Source organism: Cuculus canorus, chromosome 3 (genome assembly GCF_017976375.1).
Source record: "Cuculus canorus isolate bCucCan1 chromosome 3, bCucCan1.pri, whole genome shotgun sequence".
In the NCBI taxonomy this organism is placed as follows: Eukaryota; Metazoa; Chordata; class Aves; order Cuculiformes; family Cuculidae; genus Cuculus; species Cuculus canorus.
The window spans coordinates 74591056-74616944 of NC_071403.1; the positions used below are offsets into that span (position 1 = coordinate 74591056).

The 25889-nt window shown below is 45.6% G+C and overlaps 1 protein-coding gene across 5 annotated transcripts in view; it reads left to right on the forward strand.

Annotated features, from left to right (window-relative positions):
* The first annotated feature begins 2666 nt into the window (after positions 1 to 2666).
* Positions 2667 to 25889, forward strand: part of TTBK1 (tau tubulin kinase 1) — a 116044-nt gene continuing 92821 nt past the window's right edge. Inside the window, exons 1-3 of one of the 5 annotated variants that reach the window (XM_054061894.1) lie at positions 16525 to 16664; positions 17363 to 17464; positions 22059 to 22217. In XM_054061894.1, coding sequence (XP_053917869.1) covers positions 17462 to 17464; positions 22059 to 22217 — 162 coding nt within the window. In that variant the 5' untranslated portion in view covers positions 16525 to 16664; positions 17363 to 17461. Of the gene's footprint in view, positions 3294 to 16524; positions 16665 to 17362; positions 17465 to 18160; positions 18254 to 21859; positions 21926 to 22058; positions 22218 to 25889 lie in introns of those variants that run through there. The other 4 variants (XM_054061895.1, XM_054061896.1, XM_054061891.1 and 1 more) reach the window with 4 other exon arrangements.

Below are 25889 nucleotides of genomic sequence, written 5' to 3' on the forward strand. Positions count from 1 at the left end.
TTGAGGAACCTGATCCAATGGAAGGTGTCCCTGCCCGTGGCATGGGGGTGGAACTGGATGAGCCTTAGGGTCCCTTCGAGCCCAAACCATTCTCTGATTCACCCTGTCTATGTCCAGAAGATGCTTCTGGCATTATGGAATCCAAACAGCAATGCTGGCATACCAGCACTGGGGAAGTCCAGTTAGTGTGATCTGCAAATGCCACCTCTCTATGGCAGCTCCCAAAGGCTTGTGGCTGCCAGGGCAGAAGTCATTCCCTCCTGCAGACAAGTCCCCTGGCACGGCCTCCCAATGCAGCAAGACAACTTTGCTGCCCTGCAAGGAGATCCTGCAGCTAACAGGATCACCTGCTGAATAGCTGCAGCCCTTGGTGTCTATATTGAGGGTCTTATGCTGATATCATGGCAGGCACTGATGAATCAAGGCAGAAGTTGCTTGAGTAGGGGCTGAATTTGGCTGTGGATATCTGGTGATTAGAACTGGAACAAATAAATAAATAAATAAATAAACAACCCCGAAAAAAGCCCAATCTCCCACGTTTCTACTCCTATACTTACTGCTACCAGCAATGCTATTTATTGGCCTCATTACTGATCCTGCCAACATACACGAGACTTATTCTGTGTAATGTGCCAGCCCTGAAAGTGCCAGCATAAAGCTGAGCACAGGCAGAGGTGTTTGTGGGATGAGGACCTTCGACTGGAAGCCCTCTGGCACAGAATTTTCATCCCTGCTGCATTAAAGAGCACCTTCTATCCTAGCAAGCCTGGATGGCTTTTCCACATCGCTACCTGACCGGCTGGAGACAGTTTGAAGCCTCAGCCTCCAGCTGCAGTCATCCAAGTTAGAGCTGGGACTGTACCAGGTAGGCTAATCCTAGCCACAGACTCCATGCCACCGTAACTCTCCATGGGCTCATTTTGCATGTAACCTACAGACTACCTCTTGCTCTCTCTGGTAAGAATATCCAGGGATTTCTGCTTGTGCCCCCCTCCCAGGCACTTCTACCCTATGTGCACACACCCCAGTGCCCTCTGACAGCTTGGCTGTGCCTTTCTCTGCCTTCTATCAAAGCAGGATTTTGCCTTGAGTTATGGTTTCCCAGTTGCCCACCTCCCTATTTGTCCCTTAACACCCTAAAATGGAAAGTAATACGATGGCAAAGTGCATGGCTGCCACTTGGTTACCACTGTTCTGCTCCTAAATGTGCTTTCCAGCAATCTTCCCACAGGACATGCAAGCAGCTGATATCTGGCCCCACAAAGAAAGGCGAGGCACAGGTAAAAACATCACTACAGAGCCACGTACACATTGGTCTGTGCACAAATCTTAGAATCATAGAATCACTAAGGTTGGAAAAGACCTCTAAGCTCATCCAGACCAAACACCAGCCCAACACCACTGTGCCTACTAAACCATGTCCCAAAGTACCACATCTACATGATTTTTGAACACCTCCAGGGATGGAGACTCCACCCCTTCCCTGGGCAGCCTCTGCCAATGCTTCACCTCTCTTTCAGTAAAGAAATTTTTCCTAATATCCAATCTAAACCTCCCCTGGTTCTTCCCAAGTCACAATTACCCAGATTTTAATAAAATCTTTTGATAATTTTAAGCTACATTTGGCTTGCAGGTGAAATTTCACATGTTCCAAGGAAATTGCTGGCTGTTCCAGTGGGGTTGTGGGCCCATTCTGTTCCATTTGTAGAGAAGGCTCAGAGGGAGGCTCAGTGCAGGGGTAAAATAAAGTTGTTCAGGTACCACTTTAACTTAGAAGCACAAATCAGCACAGAGCTTGGATCTAAAGAAACAGAGGGTTTGAAGAAGTGGAGGACTCCAGCTAATCGGGGGCGAGAACCTTTGCCACATCTGTTCACATCCGGCCACACCTGGAACAAATGTCTAAACAGCATGAGAAAAAAAAAAAAAAAAAGATGAGCTGCATTTCCATTTATGACTGTGTAATAAATACTGAGTGACAAAGGGGGAAAACAATACTTAGAAATATCCAGATCCATACAAACACAAGAGACACAAGTTGCAACATAAATGTGATTGCATAAAAAATGGAATGCGTAGATAATGCCAGTGCTGGTCCCAATCCCCAGGCCTTGCAGTGCAGGTGCTGGTCCCAGTCCCAGGCTCTGCAGTGCCCAGGTGCATACTGGCAGTGCTGGTCCAGCCCCCAGGCTCTACAGCGCTCAGGTGCATACTGGCCGCACTGGTCCCAGTTTCTGGGCTCTGCAGTGTCTGTGTGCATACTGGCCATGCTGCTCCCAGTCCTCGGGCTCTGCAGTGCTCAGGTAGCATACTGGCCATCCTGGTCCAGTTTCTGGGCTCTGCAGTGCACCGGTGCATACTGGCCACGCTGATCCCCATGTCCTGCAGTGTCTGTGCATACTGGCCATAATGGTCCCAGTTTCCGAGCTCTGCAGTGCCCAGCCACACGCTGGCAGTGCTAGTCCCAATCCCGGGCTCTGCAGTGCCCACATGCATACTGGCCACACTGGTCCCAGTCCCTGCAGTGCCGAGGCACATACTGGTCCCAGTCCCTGCAGTGCCTAGGCGCACACTGGCCACACTGGTCCTAGTCCCTGCAGTGCTGAGGCGCATACTGGCCACACTGGTCCCAGTCCCTGCAGTGCCTAGGCGCATACTGGCCTTACTGGTCCCAGTCCCTGCAGTGCCTAGGCACATACTGGCCATACTGGTCCCAGTCCCTGCAGTGCCTAGGCGCATACTGGCCATACTGGTCCCAGTCCCTGCAGTGCCTAGGCGCATACTGGCCATACTGGTCCCAGTCCCTGCAGTGCCTACGTGCATACTGGCCACGCTGGTCCCAGTCGCCGGGCTCTGCAGTGCCCAGCTCCACATCGGTGACGCCAGCGCTGACCCCAGCAGTGCAGGGACGAACCCTGCACCAGTCCCCTTCGCGGCGATGCCGATCCCGGTGCCAGGGCGGTGCTCAGCCCCGAAAGCCGGTGCCGGTGCCGCCCGCAGCCCCTGGCCGTGCGGCAGCGGGGCGGTCCCGGGGCGGTCCCGGCCGGGCGGGGGCGGCCCGCGGGTGATGTCAAGGCTGATGCTGTCGGTGCGGCGCGCGGTGCATTGTGGGCGAATCCCGCCGCCCGCCGCGGCTCCGAGGGGGAGGATGCGCCCGGGGCCGGCCCGCCCCACAGCCGCAGCCGCAGCGCGCCGGGCCGGCGGCTCCCTGCCCTGCCAGCCCCGTTGAGCGGCGCGGGGCATGCGCTGCCACCGCCGCCCGCAGCGGGAGGCGCCGCCGGCGGCGGGGCCAGGTGAGCCAGGGGAAGCGCGGGCCGCCGCGCTCGCCGCCCGGGGAGGGAGGGTCGCCCCGCGGGGCGGCCGGGAAGGTGCGGGGCCCCGGGCCGCGCCGCGCCGGGCCGGGCAGCCCCGCTCCGGGGCTGCGCGCGGGGCACTGTGGGAAATGTAGTTCGCCCCTCCGCCCGGCGCCGCCTGCAGGAACTGAAGGGTCTCTCTCGGAGGACTCGGGTTCCCAACGTGCCCCGCGTGGCCGGGCGGGACCGAAGCGGAGTGACGGTCAGGCTCCGCCAATGAGAAGGCGAGCTGGGGTGGGGCGAACCATGTGGTGGGGGGGAAGGGGGACGGCGTGCCGGCAGCTGCAGTGCAGGGGCGGGCGCGTCCATCTGCTCCGCGGGGGGAGGCCCGGGGCGGCGGCTCCGTTCTCGCTGCCCGCCGCCTCCTGCCCGGGGCTCGGGGCTGGAGACGGGCGGTGGTGAGGGGCTGCGGGCGGCCTGAGCCACGGCCCCGCCGGGGAGGGCGAGGCCCCACCGGTTGCTGCCGACCCGGCCCGCGGTGCTGGTGGGTGAGGGGGATGGTAGTGCTGCCAGCATCACTCGCCGAGCACCGGCGTGTCTGGTACCCAAACGCTACACTCTACGTAGGAGCGTTTGGGGAGGGAGCGCGTTCATTGTGGTACTTAAGCTGAAAGAGAGAAGATTTAGATGAGATATTGGGAAGAAATGCTTTCCTGTGAGGAAAAACACACACCTACATAGGCTTTCATTGATTTCTGTCCTGGGCTCCGTGTTGAGAGGCGCCTAGGGAGTGGGAACGGCACTCATCCTTAGGTCAACTGGTGTTGCAGTCCCGAGGATTCCCATAATCCAAAAAGAATTGTGCTCAGAGATGTACTTAGAACAGAATGGGAACAGCTTGTTAAGCCTGGAGAAGAGAAGGCTCCAGGGAGACTGTAGAGCAGCCTTCCAGTGCTGAAAAGGGCTACAGGAAAGCTGGGGAGGGGCTCTTGATCAGGGAGTGCAGGGATAGGATGAGGGGGAATGGTTTTAAGCTGAAAGAGGGGAGATTTAGATGAGATCTTAGGAAGAAATGGTTTCCTATGAGGGTGGTGAGGCACTGGCACAGGTAGCCCAGAAAAGTAGTGGATGGTCCCTTCCTGGAGGTGTTCAAGGCCAGGTTGGATGGGGCTTTGAGCAGCCTGATCCAGTGGGAGGTGTCCCTGCCCATGGCAGTGGGGTTGGAATTGGATGTGCATTGAGGTCCTTTCAAACACAAACCATTCTATGATTTTGAGATAACTTGTTGGCACCTGGATCCGAGGGAGAAAGCTGAGGATGGGAGATTTTCCTCCTGTGTTGCCATGTCTTCTGTAGCGTTGTAGCTGTAGGTTTTCTGCCATTGTGCTATTATCACTTGTGGTGCCCAGGTGTGCACTGGTGAACGTGAATGCTGTCTTTATGCTTTTCTCCGTGTGCCAGGAGAGGAGGGACCCCATACATCAGCTCTGACCCACAGAGAACTTTCAAGATGAACACCATGACCTTGAAGCACATCATGTATTTAACAAGGAGCCAGTGTGCTATACAGAACATGAGACTGACACTGCCACTCCATCAGTGTTGCTAGAACACGTGCATGCCAAGTTCAGGACCCCCTGGGTTTTTTTATGGAGTGGGGATTTCAGTGCCTGTTGGTATTATGGTTCTGATCAGTCTGAACGAGCTGTGTCATAAAATCTTTCTTCTCTATGTTTTAATTTCCTTCAGTTTGCAAGGAGGGAGCATAGACAATTTGATAGGTAGAAATAAAGGTTTCCTGATTTTACCATTGCACATGAATTCCTTTATGCTGTCACTGGAAGTGCTGCCTTTTAGCAACAAACTTCTTGTCGAGACAGGCGAGATTTTCACCCTGAAAGCTTTTTCTTTGTGTGAAATTTAACCTCGCATTGTGTGTGTAATACAGGTGCTGAGGGTCCCTCAGCACAAATGCTTTGCCTGCACAGGTGCTGTGACTAAAGGGCAACGTGCCTCAGTACCTCTGAAACTCTCAGTATAAGAGGGGCAGGTTGGGAATCACATGTTAATGTTCTGCCTTTTTTTCTTTGTGCTGGAGATCATCAAGCTCATAACAAGCATTCTCATGCTGGTGTATGTGGGATCAGAAATTCTTGAGATGCAATGCTTGTAAATGGTGTATATGGTGTCCACTGCTGTTCCTTTTGTGTTCTGTGCGCTTCTGCATGTTTTATGACAATCTCATTCCTTTGGGAACTGGGCTGTACCCAAAGCAGTGAGACCAGCAGGGCGGAGGAGAGGATTCTCCCCCTCTACTCTGCTCTTGTGAGACCTTGCCTGGAGTCCTGTGTTCAGTTCTGAAGTCCTCAGCACAGGAAAGACATCGACATGTTGGAACAAGTCCAGAGGAGACACAAAGATAATCAGAGGGCTGGAGCACCTCCTGTACAAGGACAGGCTGAGAGAGTTGGGCTTGTTTAGCCTGGAGAAGAGAAGGCTCCAGGGAGGCCCTATAGCAGCCTTCTAGTATTGAAAGGGGGCTACAAGAGAGCTGTGGAGGGACTCTTTCCTCCACATTGGAAGAAGGGATTGCAGGGATAGAATGAGGAGGAACAGTTTTAAGCTGAAAGAGAAGAGATTCAGGTTAGATCTTAAGAAAAAATGTTTTCCTGTGTGGCTGGTAAGGCACTGGCACAGGTTGCCCAGAGAAGTGGTGGCTGCCCCATCCCTGGAGGTGTTCAAGGCCAGGCTGGATGAAGCTTTGAGCAGCCTGGTGCAGTGGAAGGTGTCCCTGCCCATGGCAGTGGGGTTGGAACTGAATGGGCTTTGATGTCCCTTCCAACCCAAACCATTACATGATTCTCTATCTGGCAAAGAAAACCACTGGAATTAACATTCGCTTGTTGGACAGTTTTGTCAGAATCAGTCTTGGGGATACCCACCTAACCTTATCTTCTTTGTAGTAGTTAGTAAGAGGTTAGTCGGATCTTCATCAATACACTTGGCCCTTGGCACGGGAATGTCTCTGATGTTAAGAAATCTATTTCGCCAGCTGCCAGGGTTGATGCTAACGAAGTGGCACTCGTGGCACATGTGTGGATTTCCTCCCCCTTCCCTCTTTGTCCCAATCCCAGTGTTTGGTGGCCAAGGCAAGTGTATCTCTACACTGCAACAGGCAGTATGGAGCTCTCCTCTCATGGAAGCAGTTGGTCGTCATTGTTTTCCAAAGCAGGAGTGATAAGACAGATCCAGGAAGAGCTAATTCTCTCTTTCTTCTTTATCTTTAGTGCTGGGATCCCTTCACAATGCTTCTTGTCCTCTCTTACAGAAAGATCACCACATCACTTTATAGCTTATTAGGAATGCAGGAACGGCTCCCCATCCTGGGAAGGTCCTAGATTAGATTCATTTGCAAAAGCTCCATAATGACCTTCCAGTAACATCGCTTCACTTTGAAAACAAAGCAGAAGACAGAAAATAGGGCCTTATAGAGGAATATGTCTCTATAAAGTCTCTAAGGGCTTTTTCAATTGTTCCATCATTTTTAAGGGCTTGTTGGCGTTGTTGGTATCTTCTCCCTTGAACACTGCAGGCCACAGCCTGGTATTTACTGGAGTGATTGTGGAAGTTTTGATGGAAGGAAGGGAAGGAACCACTAGTTGTGCTAGTTTATTTAATGAGATACAGAATGGCCACAACTTAAACACCTTCTCAGCAAATATACTTCCACACTGCTGGGACACATGCCATTATCTTGGAAAACAGGAGAAATAATCTAGCAATAGCAATGGGAGTTGGAACTCAATGTTTTTTCACATGAGCTCTTCCATTAGTTGGAGATCAGCAGATACATCAATATATTCAACTTGATGGGGAGGGGGAAATTGCCACACTAGCTTTTTCCATCAGGCTCACAATCCTTTTTGGTTATACCTAGTTCCACAGTTTTCTGTTAAGTCTCCTTCACTACTCAAGAGCTGTTTGCATGGAAAAAGGTCTTTCTTTTTTTTTTGTAGTTGAGAAGGAAAACATTGACAGCATGATGGACTGTAGATGTAATCAGATAAGATGTGCTTGGAAACCCTTTCCTTTCGGTGTCAAGCCATGTCATCTTTAATTTGGTGAACATATGAAAGGAACGAACTGTAGATCATGGGCTGACTCCAACCATACAGTCACATTGTGAGCAGTGAGAATGACTGTGGGCTCCAGTTTCCCCTTCTCCTGTGAAGTGGGGCAGCTTAGCCTTAAGAAAGAGATTTGGTGTCAGCCAGGACAGGTGGAAGCAGACTCCTTGTTGTCTATGATACAGTCAGTGTTAGGAGGTTCACTGTCAGCAGGGAGAAAGTCTTGGTGGCCTAAGAATTGGATATGAGATGATTGCAAAAGTCATAAGGAGAGTTGATGTCTAAGTTGATGTCTAAGTTGATGTCTTGGGGGTGCTGGTGGATGAGAAGCTCAACATGTGCCAGCAATGTGCACTTGCAGCCTATAAATGCAACCATATTCTGGGCTTCATCCAAAGCAATGTGACCAGCAGGGCGAGGGAGGGGATTCTCCTCACCTACTCTGCTCTCGTGAGACCTCACCTGGAGTCCTGCATTCACTTCTGGAGTCCTCAGCACAGGAAGGAAATGGATCTCTTGGAGCAAGTCCAGAGGAGGCCATGAAGGTGATCAGAGGGCTGGAGCACCTCCTATATGAGGACAAGCTGAAAGAGTTGGGGTTGTTCAGTCCAGGTAAGAGAGGTCTCTGGGGAGAACTTATAGCAACCTTCTGGTACTGAAAGGGGCTACAGGAAAGCTGGGGAGGGGCTCTTTATCAGGAAGTGCAGGTACAGGAATGGTTTTAAGCTGAAAGAGGGGAGATTTTCTTCCTAATATCTAATGTAATTATTCACTATGAGGGTGGTGAGGCATTGTCACAAGTTGCCCGGAGAAGTGGTGGATGCCCCATCCCTGGAGATGTCCAAGGCCAGGTTGGATGAGGCTTTCAGCAACCTGATCCATTGGAAGGTGTTGTGTTGGAACCGGATGATCTTTATGTCCCTTCCAGCCATTCTGTGATTCTATAAAATTATGAAAAAGGTTTGATTATAGGATTATAAATCCAAGTGCTCAAGCGCAAACCCCAGATTGCTCCAGCCCTTTTTCACCAGTGACCAAAAGATGATGTTTAAGGGAAGGCTGAGACGAAAAGGATGATTTCCTTGCTACTTATACCCTTCTTGGTATTGCAGCCTGTGTTTTTTCAGTCTTTTCATTAGCCTGAATAATTCAGTATGCACACAAGGGGTGTCATTCCCCTGGTCACAACACTCCATTGTGAAACCTAGCTGTGCATTCCACCGTATTCTCCTCTCTTTTAGCCAGTTGTTCGTTTTAGAGAAACTTCAATTTTATCCTAGGACGTCTTAATTTTTAATGTCTTTGCTCTGAAACTATTCCAGAAGGTTTTGGCTCTCCAGAGACGTTACGAGTGAGCTGGCCCCATCTGTGTGCTTGTCTCCCCAAAAGCACCTAGCCCTTCCTAATAGATCTATGCATCATGACTTCTCTCCCCTGCCTACTACTTTCATTTTTCCTTTTCAGTTTTCTGAATGTGTCTGGTGCAGAATGGAGGCTCTGGTTTCCCAGATCCTCTGCAGAGCTCTTTAAAATAAACAACAGCCAAAAATCCTTGGCATCTTCTTTCTTATCTTTTCTCTCTTTAGTCATTCTATTCCTTGTCTGTTTGTCATCCAGCAGGCTGCCTGGCTGGCCTCCCGTCAGGAGAGGTATGTGTGGAAAATACATAGGAATATCTGTAGGAATGTGCTTCATCTCTTTAAAATCATCAAGAAAGAGAATGTCATCTTTAACTTAGAAGATTTTGTGCTGTTTTCTTTTCTTCTGCACATACTAGAATCATGGAATCATAGAATCATAGAATGTTTTGGGTAGGTAGGGACCTTAAAGCCCATCCAGTTCCAGCTCCCCTGCCATGGGCAGAGGCACCTTCCACTGGATCAGGTTGGTCAAAGCCCCATCCAGCCTGGCCTTGAATACCTCCAGGGATGTGGAATTCCACCACTTCTCTGGGCAGCCTGGGGTCATGCCTCACCACCCTCACAGGAAAAAATTTCTTCCTAAGATCTCATCTAAGTCTCCCCTCTTTCAGCTTAAAACTGTTCCCCCTCATCCTATCCTCGCACTCCTTGATAAAGAGCCCCTCCTCAACTTTCCTGTAGCCCCTTTCAGTACTGGGAGGCTGCTACAAGGTCTCCCTGGAGCCTTCTCTTCTATTTTAAGACTTTTTGTTTATATAATAAGTTGATTAGAATTAAAGTTGAGTAATTTAAAGGACCAAGCAGTAGTTGCACTGAACAAAGACTTTTTTCTGTTTGTTTTTTTTAAAGATGTTATATTTCTAATTTTACTCAACAAGAGTTACTGTTGAGTTATGAAGTTACTATTTAAAATTTAGTCTTGGTGACATGTCCTGATCTCCATGAGGAAACTGAAGTTCCCTGTTGTAGCCTGTTTCCTAAAGGCATAGCCCATATCTTCTTCCATGGCGAATCACCATTGCCGCTTTGTTCTGCTCCAGTGGGATAGTTTCAGTTCTACATTTTTTCCATTTAGGCTTGATATTATTAACTTATCGATCTCATTGGAGTCTATTTTTCTTTCTTTAGTGCGTAGTACCATTCCTCCCCTTGTGTGACCTGGCCTTTTCCTGTGTACCGTGTTCCCTGGAGCACTGGAGAATGCCGCCCTGGGGTACCTGTTATCTCCATGTTCTCCATGCATCCTCGTTCCTCATCTTGCTTCAGAGATCCGTTTCATCTGTTTGGATTTTAGGTTCCCATTTAAATATCATATTCCCCCCAAAACCCCTCTTCAGGGGCATGGGGTAGTGTTTCTTCTGAAATTCTGCCTATTCTTTCCCTATCCTGCATAGTTACAGAACTTGGGGGGTTTATCCAGGCTATCATTCTTGGCCTTTGTACCATTGAAAGCCATACAGATGATGCTTGCCACCTTTTCGCTGGGGTGATACAGAGAGGGCTGTTCTGGATTAGACCACTCGGCGTATTACTGTGACCATGACTAACACTGAATGCCTGGAGAGAACTGGAGGTTGGAGCTAGTGGGCAGTGTCCTTTGCTTGGAGTGCTCCCTCAATGCTCAGCCAGGGTTTTTCTTTTGGTCAGAGATTTTTGTCATCGTGTTCAGTTGTCCTCTACTGGCTGGGTTGGGGAGTTTTTTGGTCCAATTTGGCTGTCTGCCTGCCTGATATCCAAGTTGCCGCTACAGCCTTCCTTTTGCTGGGTATTCCTAGTGCAAGCAGATGGGATGCCGCCATCCAGGAAGGAGATTTCATCAGCAGGGTCATTGCTAGTCACCCTATGACTTACTGCCGCAAGGTGTTTCCCCCTCCTTGGTAGGAGGATGGTCTGAAGGTAGGAACATGCCTGAGCTTCTTCTCTACCCATTCCCCAACCCTCAATCGGGTGCAGTTTATCCATCCCTAACATGAGGAAACAATGTATTGTTTTGAGGACTACAGGGAGCATGTAGATCTGTTTGGAGGTAGGCAAGTGAACATGCAGCAACTGAAGCAGGCTATAACCATCTCGCCTTTCTGCTGCACTGCTGCCTACTTCCCAGCTTCTGGCCTTTTTCAAGGTAGCGAAGAGCACTCAGCAGGCAGTTCTGTTATTTCCCTCTACTATTAGCATCACTTTTTTTTGTTTCACTTCTAGGAAGTTCATGGTCTTGACATATAGCTTAAATTCTTGGTACATGTTCTACTCACTCAAACAAGAGGACGGTGTAGCTGTCTTGTACTTTTACAGTCCTGTAGGCATCAGTGTGATGCTCCTTTTTATGAGATACTCCATTAAATAGTGTGCTTTGTTTTCCTTGTTGCATGGAGAAAGCTGCTTGCATGCTGAAGTACCTCAGTCAAAGAACAGAAGTCACTTTTGTAATGATGTTGTGTTAAGAGATGTAGAGCTTTGTGATTTAGTTACGTGTTGAGTTTTTTAAACAGAACCTAGCTGTCTTAGACTCAGATATACTAGTTTAGGGGTTCTGCAAGTAAGTTACCGAAACTAACTGTTTTCTTTAAATTTTGCTTTCCTTGAAACAAAAAGTTTGCCTCGGGCAGAGTTCCTCTACTGCTTTTAAGCAGAAGTGGCTGAATCCTGTGATCTCATGGAAAGCTGAGGGCTTCCTGCTGTGGAGACAAACACAGAGAGCAGCTTGACTGAAGCTGGAAAGGATCTGAGGCATTGCTCCTCTGTTGTGCTGGCACTTGCGTTCGACTGACCCTGCCACGAACCAATTCAGGGAGCTCTAAGCCAAGGAATAACCTTAGTTATTAGGAAGATGAATAGTTTGTCTGCTGGTACAAGTCACCGAACTGGCCCATGGTGGAATCTGGCATGCAGGGGTTCAAAGCTGGCAGAAGAGAGGGGAAGCGTCATTTCTGGGAGGTTTTTAGATTGGCTAACCAGGAACCCAGAGCTGTGGATCCAGGATCAGCATCAGTTTGTAGGCTTTATGGAGGAGGACAAGTAAGTAATACGATGTAGCAGTGCTTCTGTTGAGTCTCAGCTTTCACTCATTAATGTCTGAGCACCCAAAACTGGGGATTATCATTTTCTTTTTTATTGGCGGTGTTTTTAGTAAAATTTGCAGTAGGTAAAGCCTGCCTTTTTAAAGGTGCCAAGCTTTGATCAAAAAAATAATCCAGAATCTACTATCTCCCTTCTTCTAGGTCCTGTCCTTAAGGAAAACTCTCATGAAAAACCAATTTGCAATTGTCAGGCTTCAGCTTCTAGCAGAAGATGAGCTATTATAAAATGGAAGAGCCTTTCATTTCCTTAAATTTTCATCATAGAGACATACTTCTGCACTACATTCATTTGCTTTTCAGGGTTCCTTTCGATAAGATACATGCATTTTAAAGAGTTTAGTTTTCAGGTGGCTAGAATCATGGAATCAAAGAATGGTTTGGGTTGTAAGAGTTCTTAAAGATCATCCAGTTCCATGCCCCTTGCCATGGGCAGGGACACCTCACTGCATCAGGTTGCTCAAAGCCTCACCCAACCTAGCCTCCAACACCTTCACAGATGGGGCATCCACAACTTCCCTGGACAACCTGTGCCAGCACTTCACCACCCTCACAGGAAAGCATTTCTTTCTAACCTCTAATCTAAATCTCCCCTCTTTCAGCTTAAAACCATTCCCTCTCTTCCTATCCCCGTACTCTCTGATAAAGAGCCCCTCCCCAGCTTTTCTGTAGCCCCTTTAAGACCTAAAATGTTGCTATAAGGCCTCTGAGCCTTCTCTTCTCCAGGCTGAGCAACCCCAGCTCTCAGCCTGTCCTTGGATGGGAAGTGCTTCAGATCATCTTTGTGGCCCTCCTCCATCTTTCAGCCTTTCCTTAGCTCTGAGTTTTTAAGTAACCATAAGGCATGGATGTTGACTCTTTCCCAAACTCCAGCCTCTCCCCAGGAAAGGACAGAATTGTCTCCCTATTTCTCTTCTTCTCTCTGTAGCAATGCTATGCTCTATGTGACTTACTCATAGATGTCTGAGCATGACTTTGGTTGTATTAAGAAGGTTTCTATGGAAGATGCACTTTTTCCTTCTGCTCTTCTTTTCCATGTCTAGAAAGAATTGGGAGTGAGTGCTTATCAAGCAGAGATGAGGCTTGAGGGGCTTTGTCCATTGAACCAACAGGAAAGAAGAGCCAGTGTGAAAGGTGATGATGCAAAAGGCAGGTAGTCACTTGTGTTCTCACTCTTGTGAGAGTTGATTTGAGGAAGCGGCAGGAGGCATTTGGGTTCTAGGACTCGGGCTGGCTGGTTGCGTAGGTCTCTGCAGCCTATTTTTAAGTTTGATGGCAACTCAGAAGCTGGTATTTTTAGTGCGGTTGTTGCTTCTTTCGCAAAACAGATTTTCTTTAGCCTTACCTCCTGTGTTTCTGATTGGGATGAAATGATAGGCATTCCGCCCCCCCCCCCCCCCAAAACATCCTAGGCTGGGCTTAATCCAGTAATTATTCTGTCTGTGGAGTTTTATTAGAAATGTTCACCAGTAGCCAGCTTCCTCTGGCAAGTTGAGCATGAGAATATGTCCTTACGCATTTCAGGCTGAAAAATTGTTATGAGCTTAGGCCAGTTCAGGTGCAAATTCAGTTTTCCCTTACTTTATTACAGCTATGAATAGAATTAGAATTATTTTTATATTCAAATATGACATAAGGTTTATGATTCTTTAGTGAAACAAATTCCAACCATCTGTATTCTGTAATAGGAAATTCTCAGGATTTAGTTATCTGACATAGCACTGGCAAATTAAGGATCCAAGTACAGCTATGGTTTATTACGATGAATATGCTCTGAAGAACACATTTTGAAGGTTATTTTTTTCACCGGGGAAGAATATTCAAGGAATTTTTCTGTCCAGCACAATGAGCTGCTGTAAGATCTGGTAGCAGAGTGACAAGACACATGCCTAAGTCTTAGACTTCCTAACTCAAGCTTATGGATGGGAAAGTATTATATGCATGGGCTGGGAGAATACAAGCAGGTGCTGACAGTTGTGGATGAGACAGCATCATTGACACATGTGGAAATAGCTCGTATAGAGGCAGTCCAGACTGGCGTGTAAAACTCTTCTGTAATCTTGGTAACACCATTTTCCTCTGGAAACTGGCTCACACAGCAGCGCAGAAGGGAATTAAACAGACCATGCTTGCATATACAAGAGTTCTCATATGTCTTTCTAGGTTGTTCAGGTACAGAGCGAAACAGGATTATCTGCCTTGATATTATTGTATTCTTTGTTAGTATTATCTTCAGATATTAGCTGCAAAGGAAAAGAATTCCTCTAGAACTGTACGCCTCTGGGGACTTTTGTCTTTGAGAAAAAACCTCAGGGAACCATTGAATATGGTTGAGATTGCACTGGGATTTCCCAAGGGGAGAAGAAAAAGTGGGTCAGCTGTGAGGACATCACCTTCGGGCAAGGCACCAGCTGTCTGCAAACTGAAAAATGGTGAAGCTGCAGATGAAAGAATGGAACTGCAGGGCAGAGGAAGGTTGAACATACTCCAACTAAGGGTTAGAGTTCCTTACAGAAACCGGAAAAATGGTTACAGAAGGAATATAGAGAGATGATTTAAGTATCTAACACTTAGCATGGTAAAACCTTTCTCTCAGCCCCAGGAAATCTCTTCTGTGTAATTATAAATAGAATCTCTGCTCTGATCAGCAGTGGGCTTGAAAACTGCAGAACTTTGGTCCCACTTAGTCTTACTCAGTCTGATACATTGTACTAGTGCAGCAAGTGACTGTGGCCCCACTTATGTTAATTGTTACTAAATTTCAGGGCTTGGTAACATGAAGTCTAGTGGCAAATCTATAAAAAACTGATTTTTTTCCCTGCCAAATACCCTGCCTTCCATAACTTGAATCAAAATACCAAAACTTAGATATGGAACCTACTGTAATGTTACCTCTGAATAGCTTTTTGACAAGTTTATTTATACCTTGATAATTATGGTGACTGCATCTACAATGAAATGATTTTGATGGATAAGATGAGCACTGTTTTCCCTGGAATGGAGTTTTAAAATGATTGATCTCAGGCTGCCAGAAAATCTAACTGTATCCTAGGATGCATCCAAAGCAGTGGAACCATCAGAGAGAGGGACGGGATTCTGACCCTTTACACAGCTCTTGAGAGAGCTCACCTGGCATCCTGTATTCAATTCTGGAGTCCTCAGCACTGTTAGAGTGAGTCCAGAGGAGGCCCTAGATATCATCTGAGGGCTGGAGCATCTCCCATATGAGGACAGGCTGAGAGAGTTGTTCAGCCTGGAGAAGAGAAGGCTCCAGGGAGACCTTCCAGTACTGAAAGGAGCCACAGGAAAGCTGGGGAGGGGCTCTTTATCAGGGAGTGCAGAGATAGGAAGAGGGGGAATGGTTTTACGCTGAAAGGGGGGAGATTTAGATGAGATCTTAGGAAGAAATATTTTTCCTGTGAGGGTGGTGAGGCACTGGCACAGGTTGCCCAGGGAAGTTGTGGATGCCCCATCCCTGGAGGTGTTCAAGGCCAGGTTGGATGAAGCTTTGAGCAACATGATTCTGTAGAAGGTGTCCCTGCCCATGGCAGGGGGTTGAAACTTGCATGATCTTTAAGATTCTTTCCATCCCAAACCATTCTATATTTGTTTGGCTACTAGCAGACTACTCTAGTTTTGCAAGAAGTGATCTGTATTGACTTTGCAGGTATATACACTTAAGCTGCAGTTACATGGTTATTGTAACCAGACCATATTGTTTGCCTGTTCGATTAGTAGAGGTTAAGATGGTTATGATATTAAAGGGATTCCCTGGTGTTGGATTTAATTTTCTGCTTGGATCAAAAATTGGAACAACTCCGTCAGGGAGATTGGTGGAAAGGAATAGACTTTCCTCTCCTCTCCTGCTCCCCGTTTTTTTTAGCTTTGCTGCTGAGATGTAGTTGGAGAAAATTAGGATGCAGCTGAAGAGGATTAGGATCACATAAACTTCCGGTGGGGCATATGTGCTTACCTGATGTGTATTCCTAATGATTTGTTGTCATAATTAACCATGCTGATTCTCCCTGTAGGTAGGTGGGTTTGGTGCGGGGATCACTGGCTGCTCTGTAAAGTGTATGAATTCAGACACTGGCAGTGTCAAATTATGGGTTTGGGGGTTGGTTTGTCATGCTTAGGTCGTTTGCTTTCACTTGTAAGTCACTGCACAGACAATAATGCATTCAGTTGACTGTGCCGCCAGGTAGCCAGAATAATACTGTCAGGGTGCATCTGTTATCCTATTTAATATATTTATGTGTGTTCTGTTCAGTGCAGCCTGGTGTTAGCAGGAAATCCAAACCTGTCTGTCTCGATTGCAGCTTTTTTTGGAGCTGTTTTTTTTTGTTTGTTTTGCTTTTTTGAGTAATTTTTATTCTCCCGGTCGTAGCTAGATCAGTCCTTAATGGCCATAAACCCTTCCAAGGTAAAAAACAGTCCCAGTATCTCACAACCTCACCTTTAGATGTTTTGTTTTTTACAGAAACGAAATGCTGTGAATAGCAAATCCAGCATCTCTAAGGCTGATGCCCTTGCATGCCTAGGAGAAGAATATGTGACAGAGGGGACTTTAAGCGGCAGCTGCTAGGAGCTGAGCCTGCTCTCTGAGCTGAGTTTGCTACTGCAGAGGCAGGCAATGAAGCAAGATATGTGTCTTCAAGGAACAATTCAGAACCTTTCGAGCTCCTGCTGTCAGACCTACCCTAACAGCGTGTGACTTGGTTTTAATTGCTGTTTCAAGTTCAGCAGGAGGTACGATGTGTTCCCGGACTGAAGGGATGTTAGTCCAGGACACTGTATTTTTTTTTTTGATCAACTTATCATATGCATTTCTGCCCTAATAACAGGATGCTTGTGCATGGTATAACTTATTTATACAAAGATGTAAGGAGGGGTTGGGTGGTTTAATATCAGGGATTTCATTTTTATAATTGGTATTGGAAGCAGATGACGTTTATAAAACAGTGAGTGATGCTGAGTGCGTAGAGTTGATGCTGCCGTTAACTGAGACCCGGTTCTGCTGCTCAATTGCATTTGGAAGCTCCACTGTTTTTCTTTCTCATTTCCAAGCACTCTCAAGTGTACTTGTATTCTCTTCCCCACCTGTTTCATTTTGGTTTAATGCCAGTGAAGTTCATGTTGGGAATAGCTAAATTATGTTTCGATTCTGTTTACACCTCTTTATTGTTTGTTACTCCCATGCAAGTATGGGACAGGAAGATGGATCTGATTTCTAGGCTGCAATTTATTGGAATTACTTTTGGTTTTGCAGATGTCCAGCTTTGTCTTATCTAAAAAGCTGTAGTTGGCATCAGCTTTCTAAAACACCATTGGGATCTGCCCTTAAGGTGGATCCTGATTTCATGGTGGGGAATTTGACCAAGTAAAGAGAGTCACTGGCTATAGCAATATAAATAAACTTCACTTGTTCTAATTGTTCTAATTTGTAGGCTTCCAGAGGTGAGGATGTGTCCTGAAATAAAGTGGGATATTGCAGTTCCTCCGCAGTGAGATTAAGACACTTAAGATTATCCAGGACCTTTAGTGAGATGGTGAGACAGACCTCCATAGCTTTGTTCTGCTCTTTAATAACCACCATGTGTCTTAGTTTTCAGCCTGATGTTTGTTTGAGTTTGGCTGTATTTTGACCACTGCTACTACAGTGTATTGAGACTGAAGTAAGCTAACATAGAAAAAATCTTATTTATATGTTAGGAATTTCCACAGGGAATGCTCCATATTTGTAAGTTTAATTTTAAAAGTGCTATGATCATATAAAATTAGGAAATATTTGTTTCCAATAAAACTGTGTAAAATGTTGTTTGCATGAAAGAGGACATTGTAAGATGGGTAACTGGGCTGTGTATATGAGACTTTTATTGAATCTTTATTCTCTGCTCTCTGACCTCCTTGAAGGGGTAAAGGAGACATTTGTATTATATATACACTTGTTCCTCTGAAAGTAGCTGATAAAAACACAAGTCTGGCCATACTGAGCGATATGACAGGGCTATCTAGGCCAGTATCCAGTCCTAAACTCGCCAAGAGTGGATGTCTAGGGTAGAGAAAAGAGCAAAGAAAGCATATAAAATTACTCTGGACAATGTTCTTCCACCTTCAGTGATTTGTCGGTTGAAGACTTTCTAGGCTAAAGATGGAATATTTGTATGTAACTGTTTAGCTGTAGTAGTGATTAAAAAAGTGACTTGACAAATTCTATTTAAGCTTTTAGCATCTGCAGCGAAGAGCTCTTCAGCTTAACAACCTGTATGAAGTTACTTGTGCTTGGTCTAGTTTGTCTCGTGATGAACACACGCGTGAACAAGGCAGATGCCTTTGATGTAAGACTGCCTCACTTACTGCAACATCAGGCCTTGCACTGAAATTCTTGCAGGCTTTCCTCCTGTTACTGTGCCTATCCCAGTCTTGCTTCTCTGCCAAGTCTTGATTTTTCATGTTGGCTAAATGATTGCTGCTATAGTGCATCAGATTTTTGTAAGCTGCCTTAAAAATGGGACCATTTACCCGTGAGTGCTATTGACTGGAACTGTCTTGATGCCAAACAGAAGGAACAGCTAGCAGAGCAGTGCATCAGAATATGTAACAGGGCTTATTAGCCTGTTTAAGCATGTTTTTTTAAATTATGTCTTTTTTTAAAGGCTAAGACTAAATTTATAAAGCTATAAAGATTCTCCAGTGTGGGCTGGAAGAGATAGCAATATGGTTGGAACTAGGTGATCTTTAATGTCCCTTCCAACCCAAACCATTCTATGAATCTTCTTGCTGAGGTTGGCCAAGAGATGGGATTTCGTCCTGCTGTCATTGTCTCCTTCTCACAGCTGTTTTCATTTCTGTTTTACTTGCTGTTTCTAGAAAGCCAGTATTACAGCATCTTAGAATTGCCCAGCTCTCTTGCCTGTCTTCACAGGACAGGAACCCAATCATTCCTTGACATTCTGTGAGTTTCCTACAGGAAAAGACCAGCTGAAAGTTCTTGTCTTCTCAGTCTTATCAATTGTGTGTTTCTACAATCTGCACATTTTAAAGCTAAAAGTGATGCAAATCTATCGAAGTTCATATGTTTGTTCACTGTTTGAATCAGGAACAGCTCACTGGAGCTGGAGAGAGATAATCTTTCCATCTCTCCTCCAGCTCCTCTTAACACCACTTAACATTTAACATGCAGAAATGATGTTCTCTGCGGTAGGTTGGGGAAGTGACAGTTCGTGCATTACCTCTCCTGCACTGACCATCCTTTGCTGCCTCCCTACACAGCAGATCCAGCTGGCTGCAAGCTTTGATAGAGTCAAACAGTATTTACGCTATGTTTTATTGATTTGGAAAGAATTACAATCATGCATAAGTTAAAAGCATCATTTAAATGTTCTTATTTTTTTTGCCCAAAGGTAACTTCATCCCTTCTTTTGCTCTTTCTTTGTGACACTTCTGGAGATCTAGGTTAATGCGTGTTACGTCTTGCCATGGGTGCAGGCACTGCTTTGGTGTTACTGAGAAAAACCCTTGGTCCATAGCACAGTTCCACAGTATTAGTACTGCCTCATTTTTTAATATATTAACATTGTTTTGTGCTGCTTCTGATCTAAAACAGCTTGAAATTTTTCTCAAACTGTAATTAAATTGGCTTTTTGGTTTGGCTGCATCACTCTGGCTATACCAAAACATGTCTGTGAACTTAGTTCTGTAATTCTGTGTTGCCAAATGGCAGCTCTTCACGGTAGTGCTCAGGAGGATTTTGTTCTGTTTCACAGCCGGTGAAGATTTATGTGACTCCTTTAAAAAATAAACATAGAATCATTAAGGTTGGAAAGGACCTTGAAGACCATCCAGTCCAACATATTATCTTTGTACGCGTGCATTAGAACATTGATAGATGAAAGTGGAATAGTGCAGCAGGGAAAGCATTTCTACCTTGCCTGGCTTTGAGTGCTCAATAGACTTTCACGCTCTGTCTCATGCCCTGGGATTATTTTCTACCACTGGTCACTAGACTGAAATTTGATTATGCGTATGCATCACTAATGCTTATATCCTGTACCAGACTTTTTAGGTTTTTTGCTTCAACATGAAAAATAGTGCATGGCTGACTTTCCCTGGAAAACTCCTGGACTTTTTTCTCTCTGTCTCTGTTACTTCCACCACCCGATATCCCAGATCCTGAGCTGCCTTTGTGTCCACTGCAATCCAGAGTCTGCATTGTGCTGTACTTGTCTGCAAGGAGGGATGCCAACAGACTCTAAAGAGTAGGATGGGGATACCTGCCTCTGTACCTGTAACTCAATACTGCGGTCTTTATGGTTTTGTAATGCTGAGGGTTTGGGACAGTCTATAATTAAATTAATTCCTTTGAATAACAGAAGCCTTAGAAGAGATTTTTGCCTGGATTGCCTCTCTTGTGCGTTCTGCACTGATGTGCCAGGAGGCTGGATGCACAGCACACACAGAGCTCACTGGTAGCTCAGGGATGGTCAGTTCAGATGTTCTGGTGAGCATAAAGGAGCCCAGGGATGGCGTTAGACTTGCTCGTTAGGAAGGAAGAAGCAGTACAAATGTTGTGCTGCTAAACACAGTGTGTTCGTTCTCATCGGAGAGCTTTCCATTAATTCAGTACCTGCCGAATGAAAGGGCTGCTACCCCATACAGATGCAGGAGTCTTTCTTTGAGAATTCGGAGCATTTTGCAGCCCCTTTCTTCTGAATTTCTTTATTATACAGTTTCTTCCCAGTACTCCTCTTTCATTTCGATTGTACTCTAGCAGATATTGGATTTTATGAACATTTCCCAGCAGCCCTCTTATTGCATTAGTCGTCTGCTCCTTTTTTTTTTTTTCCATGTACTTATCTTCTCTATCTAGAATGAAATCTTCTTTTGTGAAGATCTCTTTGAGATCTTTTGTTCTGGTTTTGTTTGATCATCCTCTATGTCTTGCACTTTTGACATACATCTGCCTGCTGCTTCCCTGTGCACATTATGTGCTGGTCACTTCCTATCCTTCCTTCTCAGCCCTTTTATTGCTCGGGAATGAGCTCTTTTCTGTACTTGAGCTCATAATTCGCTGGTGACTTATTTTATCCTTTTTAGGGGCCTGAAGAAGTGAGATAGTTGAATAACCATCTCTGGCCCTTTTTTCTAATTTGATATGTGTGTTGTTAATCTTATTTAAGACTGCAGTTTGAGTGCTACAGTAATACTAGTTTTTAGGAAGGAAAATATTTTATATTCTGGAGGAAGGACGATAGAACTGCCAAGAAAGCTTAATGAAAGATCCATGCTTAATAAAAGAACTGGCCTACCTCTAAAGCCAGAAAAATATCTTACAGGAAGAGCCGAAATGCATTAGGAAGATCTTTTAATAGTGCCGTTTCAATGCATTTTCTTCCAGGAAAATGGAGTTAATGTGTATCTGAAATTCATTTTTGCAGATGAATTATAATGAAAAGACCTCAAAACAAAACTAATTGCAGCCTAGGCTCTCTGGAGCTCCCTGTAAAATCAGGGGGAAAAGGCATGCAAACACCATAGGGACATGATATCTCTCTGTATTCTAATTTTTAGCACTGAGTATATGCAATAAGGACTAATTTATACATGGCTGAGTCCCTTTCTAACTCTCCCCGTCTTCTTTGCTTGGCTGTTCATCACACTGTCTGTAAGCCTGGCTCTGTAAAGGCCCTTCTACCCTACTCAGATGCTTTTAGGCTTATTGAACGCAATACCTGACAGACCTTTCTGATTTGTGTTGGATGTCATCCAACGAAAGCCATAAAAACTGCTTGTGTAGCAGCTGCTCTGTTAAAGCAAGACCTTTTTGCCTGGTAACAATGACAGCTCTTGCAGCATTTGGCATTGGATTATCTTTGAGTTGTTGGCTGTCAGGCCCATGGACTCCTGCATGGTAGAGCTGGTAATTGGCATCCTTTTGGTTTGTGCTGCTGACTTGAAGCATGGTTTCGTCTGCTGAATTTATGCATGGAGTGAGCGCAGGTGTTTGCAAGGTGAGTTTGCCTTCTTTCCAAAGAAACCGGTTCTGATTTAGGCATAAGCAAAGCCTATGGAAATGTAGCATGTACTTCTGCCATGACCTGTATTAATTTTGTCATTCCTTCCTCCCGTCCCTTTTTTCCCCAGATAAATGGCTCATTTAAATTGGGAGCTACTAAAATACTCTCTGGCTGGCAAATGCAGTGCCTAGCAGCAGTCATCAAGGACGAACCAAACATGAGTGGAGGAGGGGAACAGGTCGACATTCTTCCGGCCAATTATGTGGTCAAAGATCGCTGGAAAGTGGTGAGTAGCTCTGGCTTTGTGCTTTCTTTGGTGGTCCAAACAGATCTCCTCCTCGTGTAGCAGTATAGAAACTTGTCTGACTAATCCCAGGCTCTGGCAAGCTATAGTGGAGTGGTTTGACATGTAGGTAAGATACTGCAAGAAGATGGTTAATATTGCTCTAGTGGGTTTAACACTGTCTGGTATTTTTAGAAGACTAAACCTGCCAAGAATGTTTAGGTAGTCTTAAACTGTTGCAGCAGACTGAGTCATGTTCTAGTAGGAAACTTAGCTTTCAAGTCACAGTGGCAAAGAATACTACAGGCATGCCTATAAAGGTGTCCTGCGCCTGGGTTAGGGCAATCCTTAGTATCAATACAGGCTAGGGGATGAATGGATTGAGAACAGCCCTACCGAGAAGGAATTGGGGGTACTGGTGGATGAAAAACTGGGCATGAGCCAACAATGTGTGCTCGCAGCTCAGAAAGCCAACCGTATCCTGGGCTGCATCCAAAGCAGTGTGACGTAGAGGGAAGGGATTCTGTCCCATCTACTTCACTCTCTTGAAACCTCACCTGAAGTCCTGCATTCAGTTCTGGAGCCCTCAGCACAGGAAGGATGTGGACCTGTTGGAGTGAGTCCAGAGGAGAGCCATAAAAATAATCACCAGAGTGATGTAACCCTCTCCTGTGAGGAAAGACTTGAGAGCTTTGGGGCTGTTCAGCCTGGAGAAGACTCTAGGGAGACCTCATAGCAGCCTTCCAGTACTTAAAGGGGCTACAGGAAAGCTGGGGAGGGGCTCTTGATCTGGGAGTGCAGGGATAGGACGAGGGATAATGGCTTTAAGATGAAAGAAGGGAGATTTATAATGGACATAAGGAATACATTTTTTATGATGAGGCTGGTGAAACACTGCCACAGGTTGCCCAGAGAGGTGGTAGAGGCCCCATCCCTGGAAACATTCAAGGTCAGGTTGGATGGGGCTCTGAGGAACATGATCTCTTTGAAGATGTCCCTGCTCATTGCCAGGGGTTGGCCTGGATGGGACTGGACCTTTTAATGGTCCCTTCCAACCCAAACTATGCTATGATTCTAAATAAATTGCATTACAGTAAAACAATTCAAAAGCAAATGTTGAAAGTTGGAATTTCAGCCACTTCCAAAGTCAGAAATTCCATCATTAGCTTATTGGTACAACTTCTATGTAAATTTATTAGAATACTTTTTAAAATTATACTATCGCATGTTAAGAGTTTGAGTTCTTTGTGGGACAACTGTCTCATCTGTTGTGCAAGCTGGATGGGGTACACTGATTTAGCAGTCTTTTCTATTGTGTTAGTTGTATGGCTGTAGTTCTCACTGTCCATTTAAATTCATGGCATGAGTTTGCCACTTAAACTCAGCTCTTTGTTCCTTGTTCCTGTAGTATCTGTGTCAGATATATATATTCGTGCTTTTACCAGGTGAAACAAGAGAGAACTATGAGCTTGCTTTTACAGATAGTTTCATATGTAGTTAGGTCTTTATTTTTTATTTTTTTTTTACAGACCACTTAATATTTATAACTAAAGCACAACTCTGCTAGACATCATGTGCATCTAGGCATGCTCATCGCTTCTATAGACTGGACCTGGCTGTCTTGCCTTAGGCGCCCAGCATGTGATTGATGATGGCTTGTGAGCAGAGACATCAGCAGTTTGACCAGAATCATGCAAGAATGCTGTGGTAGAGACACAGGGCCCATCCTTAGACATGTGTTTCATTCTCACCAGATTTGTTCAGAGGATGCGAGTGCTTTTATGTATATAAGGCTTTCTATTTAGTCGCAAAGTGAGGTCTCTGGGGGTGGGGGGAAGTAGCCTTGTGTTATCACCTCAGTTAAATAAACTTGAATGTAAGACGTGAAAAGATCATGGACTTTTATACTTCTTTAAATTCTTGAAACTTCTGTATAATTCTTGGAATGTAGCATATGATTCTTGTACATCTTCTCTGAGAGTTTTTGCTTTCTGGATTTAAAAGATTTGCTTTTAAGAAAGCTGAAAAAAGAAAACTAAATCCTATGTGTGCCATGGTTTCTAACTTGGATTCCCAGTAGTGTCTGAATCATTAAACTCGCAGCAGCAGCCTTGCTAGTTTGAAGCACAAGTGATTTGTAGTAGTAGCACTGAGTTGTTTCTCTGTGCAGCTGCCCTGTGAGTTTTGCAGTGGGCTATGAAGAGACGAGGACTAAAGCGACTCAGGGCTCTGAACTCACTTCAGTTCCAGGCTGTGGATAGATTATTTTCAGCAGCCTGCTTCAGACAGCATATTATGCTTTCGTTAGCCTTGCCTCATGCCTGTTTCTCTTTGTTGCCCTGGATGATTCCACCTTGTTCATTCCATTCCTGTTCTGAACTCCCCCATCTACTGACTCTATTCATCCTAGTACTTTGCTTCTGTTCTCGTCAGCTTTTCTGGCCCATCCCTGAACAGCCTATTTATATTTAAGCAATTCAAACTGCTCTTCATTCTCCATGCTTCCTGAGAGCAGATGGAGAATCTCAATTTTCTCTGTGATTAGATACCAAAATGGAGACAGCCCCTATCCCCCTCCCAAAGCTTTCTGGCACAGCTGAAGTCTTGCTGTGCTCTTGCACTCTGGTCTACAGCATGTATACTTGTTTTGGCAGGATGATACGTGTGTAGGTTAACTGATGTATGGGACTGGAAACAGGCTCTGTGCTTATGGACGTCTCAGAAAATACTACTTGCAGCTTTTATCTGACCCTCCCTGCACAAAGGAATCACAGAATCATGAAATGGTTTTCGTTGGAAGGGACCTTAAAGGTCGTCCAGTTCCAGCCCCACTCTGCGATGGGCAGGGATGCTTTCCGGTGGATCAGGTTGCTCGAAGCCCCATCCAACCTGGTCTTGAACACTTCCAGAGAGGGGGTATCCACGACCTCTCTGGGCAACTTGTGCCACTGCCTCACCACGCTCACAGTGAATAACTTCTTCATAATACCTCATCAAAATCTCCACTCTTTCAGCTTAAAAACATAACTCCAACCTGATCCAGTGGGACGTGTCCCTGCCCGTGCCAGTGGGGTTGGAACTGGATGATCTTCAAGGTCCCTTCCAACCCAAACCATTCTATGATTCTATAAGCATAATTTCTTACTCCTAGAGGTGCACAGCCTTTAGGCATGACTTCTGTGCTGTCCCCTTGCTGTGCTTGATGTTGATGGGCGAACAGTCAGAACTTTCACTTATGGGTTTCAAAGTAATCTGGAAAACACATAAAAATACCTCTGTTGGTCCAGGGAAATGGAGAGCATATAATCAAGTGACAGATGAAAAAGAGAGCGTAGCTTAAAAGTGAGCATACAGCTGTAACATTGGTTGTAAGATCTTTTTCTTAATCCTAGACCATTCTGAACCTCACCCATAGCATGCAAGTTGGACAGTCCAAGTTTTGCTGTGAGCGATGGATCCTGCTCAAGCAGGTGTGTGGCATATTTATGTGATGCTGGGGTTTAGCTGCCAGAAGGCTTTTTGTGTAATTTGTCCTCCCATTGTGACTGTCTCTGGCTGGGCATCTGCTTGAACTTTGTAGTTCATAGTGCTGGCGTACTTCCAGTATTGAGCTGATTGCTAATTTTAGATCAGTGTAATGTATTCCTTGAATACCTTTCCTCATCTTCTCCCGTA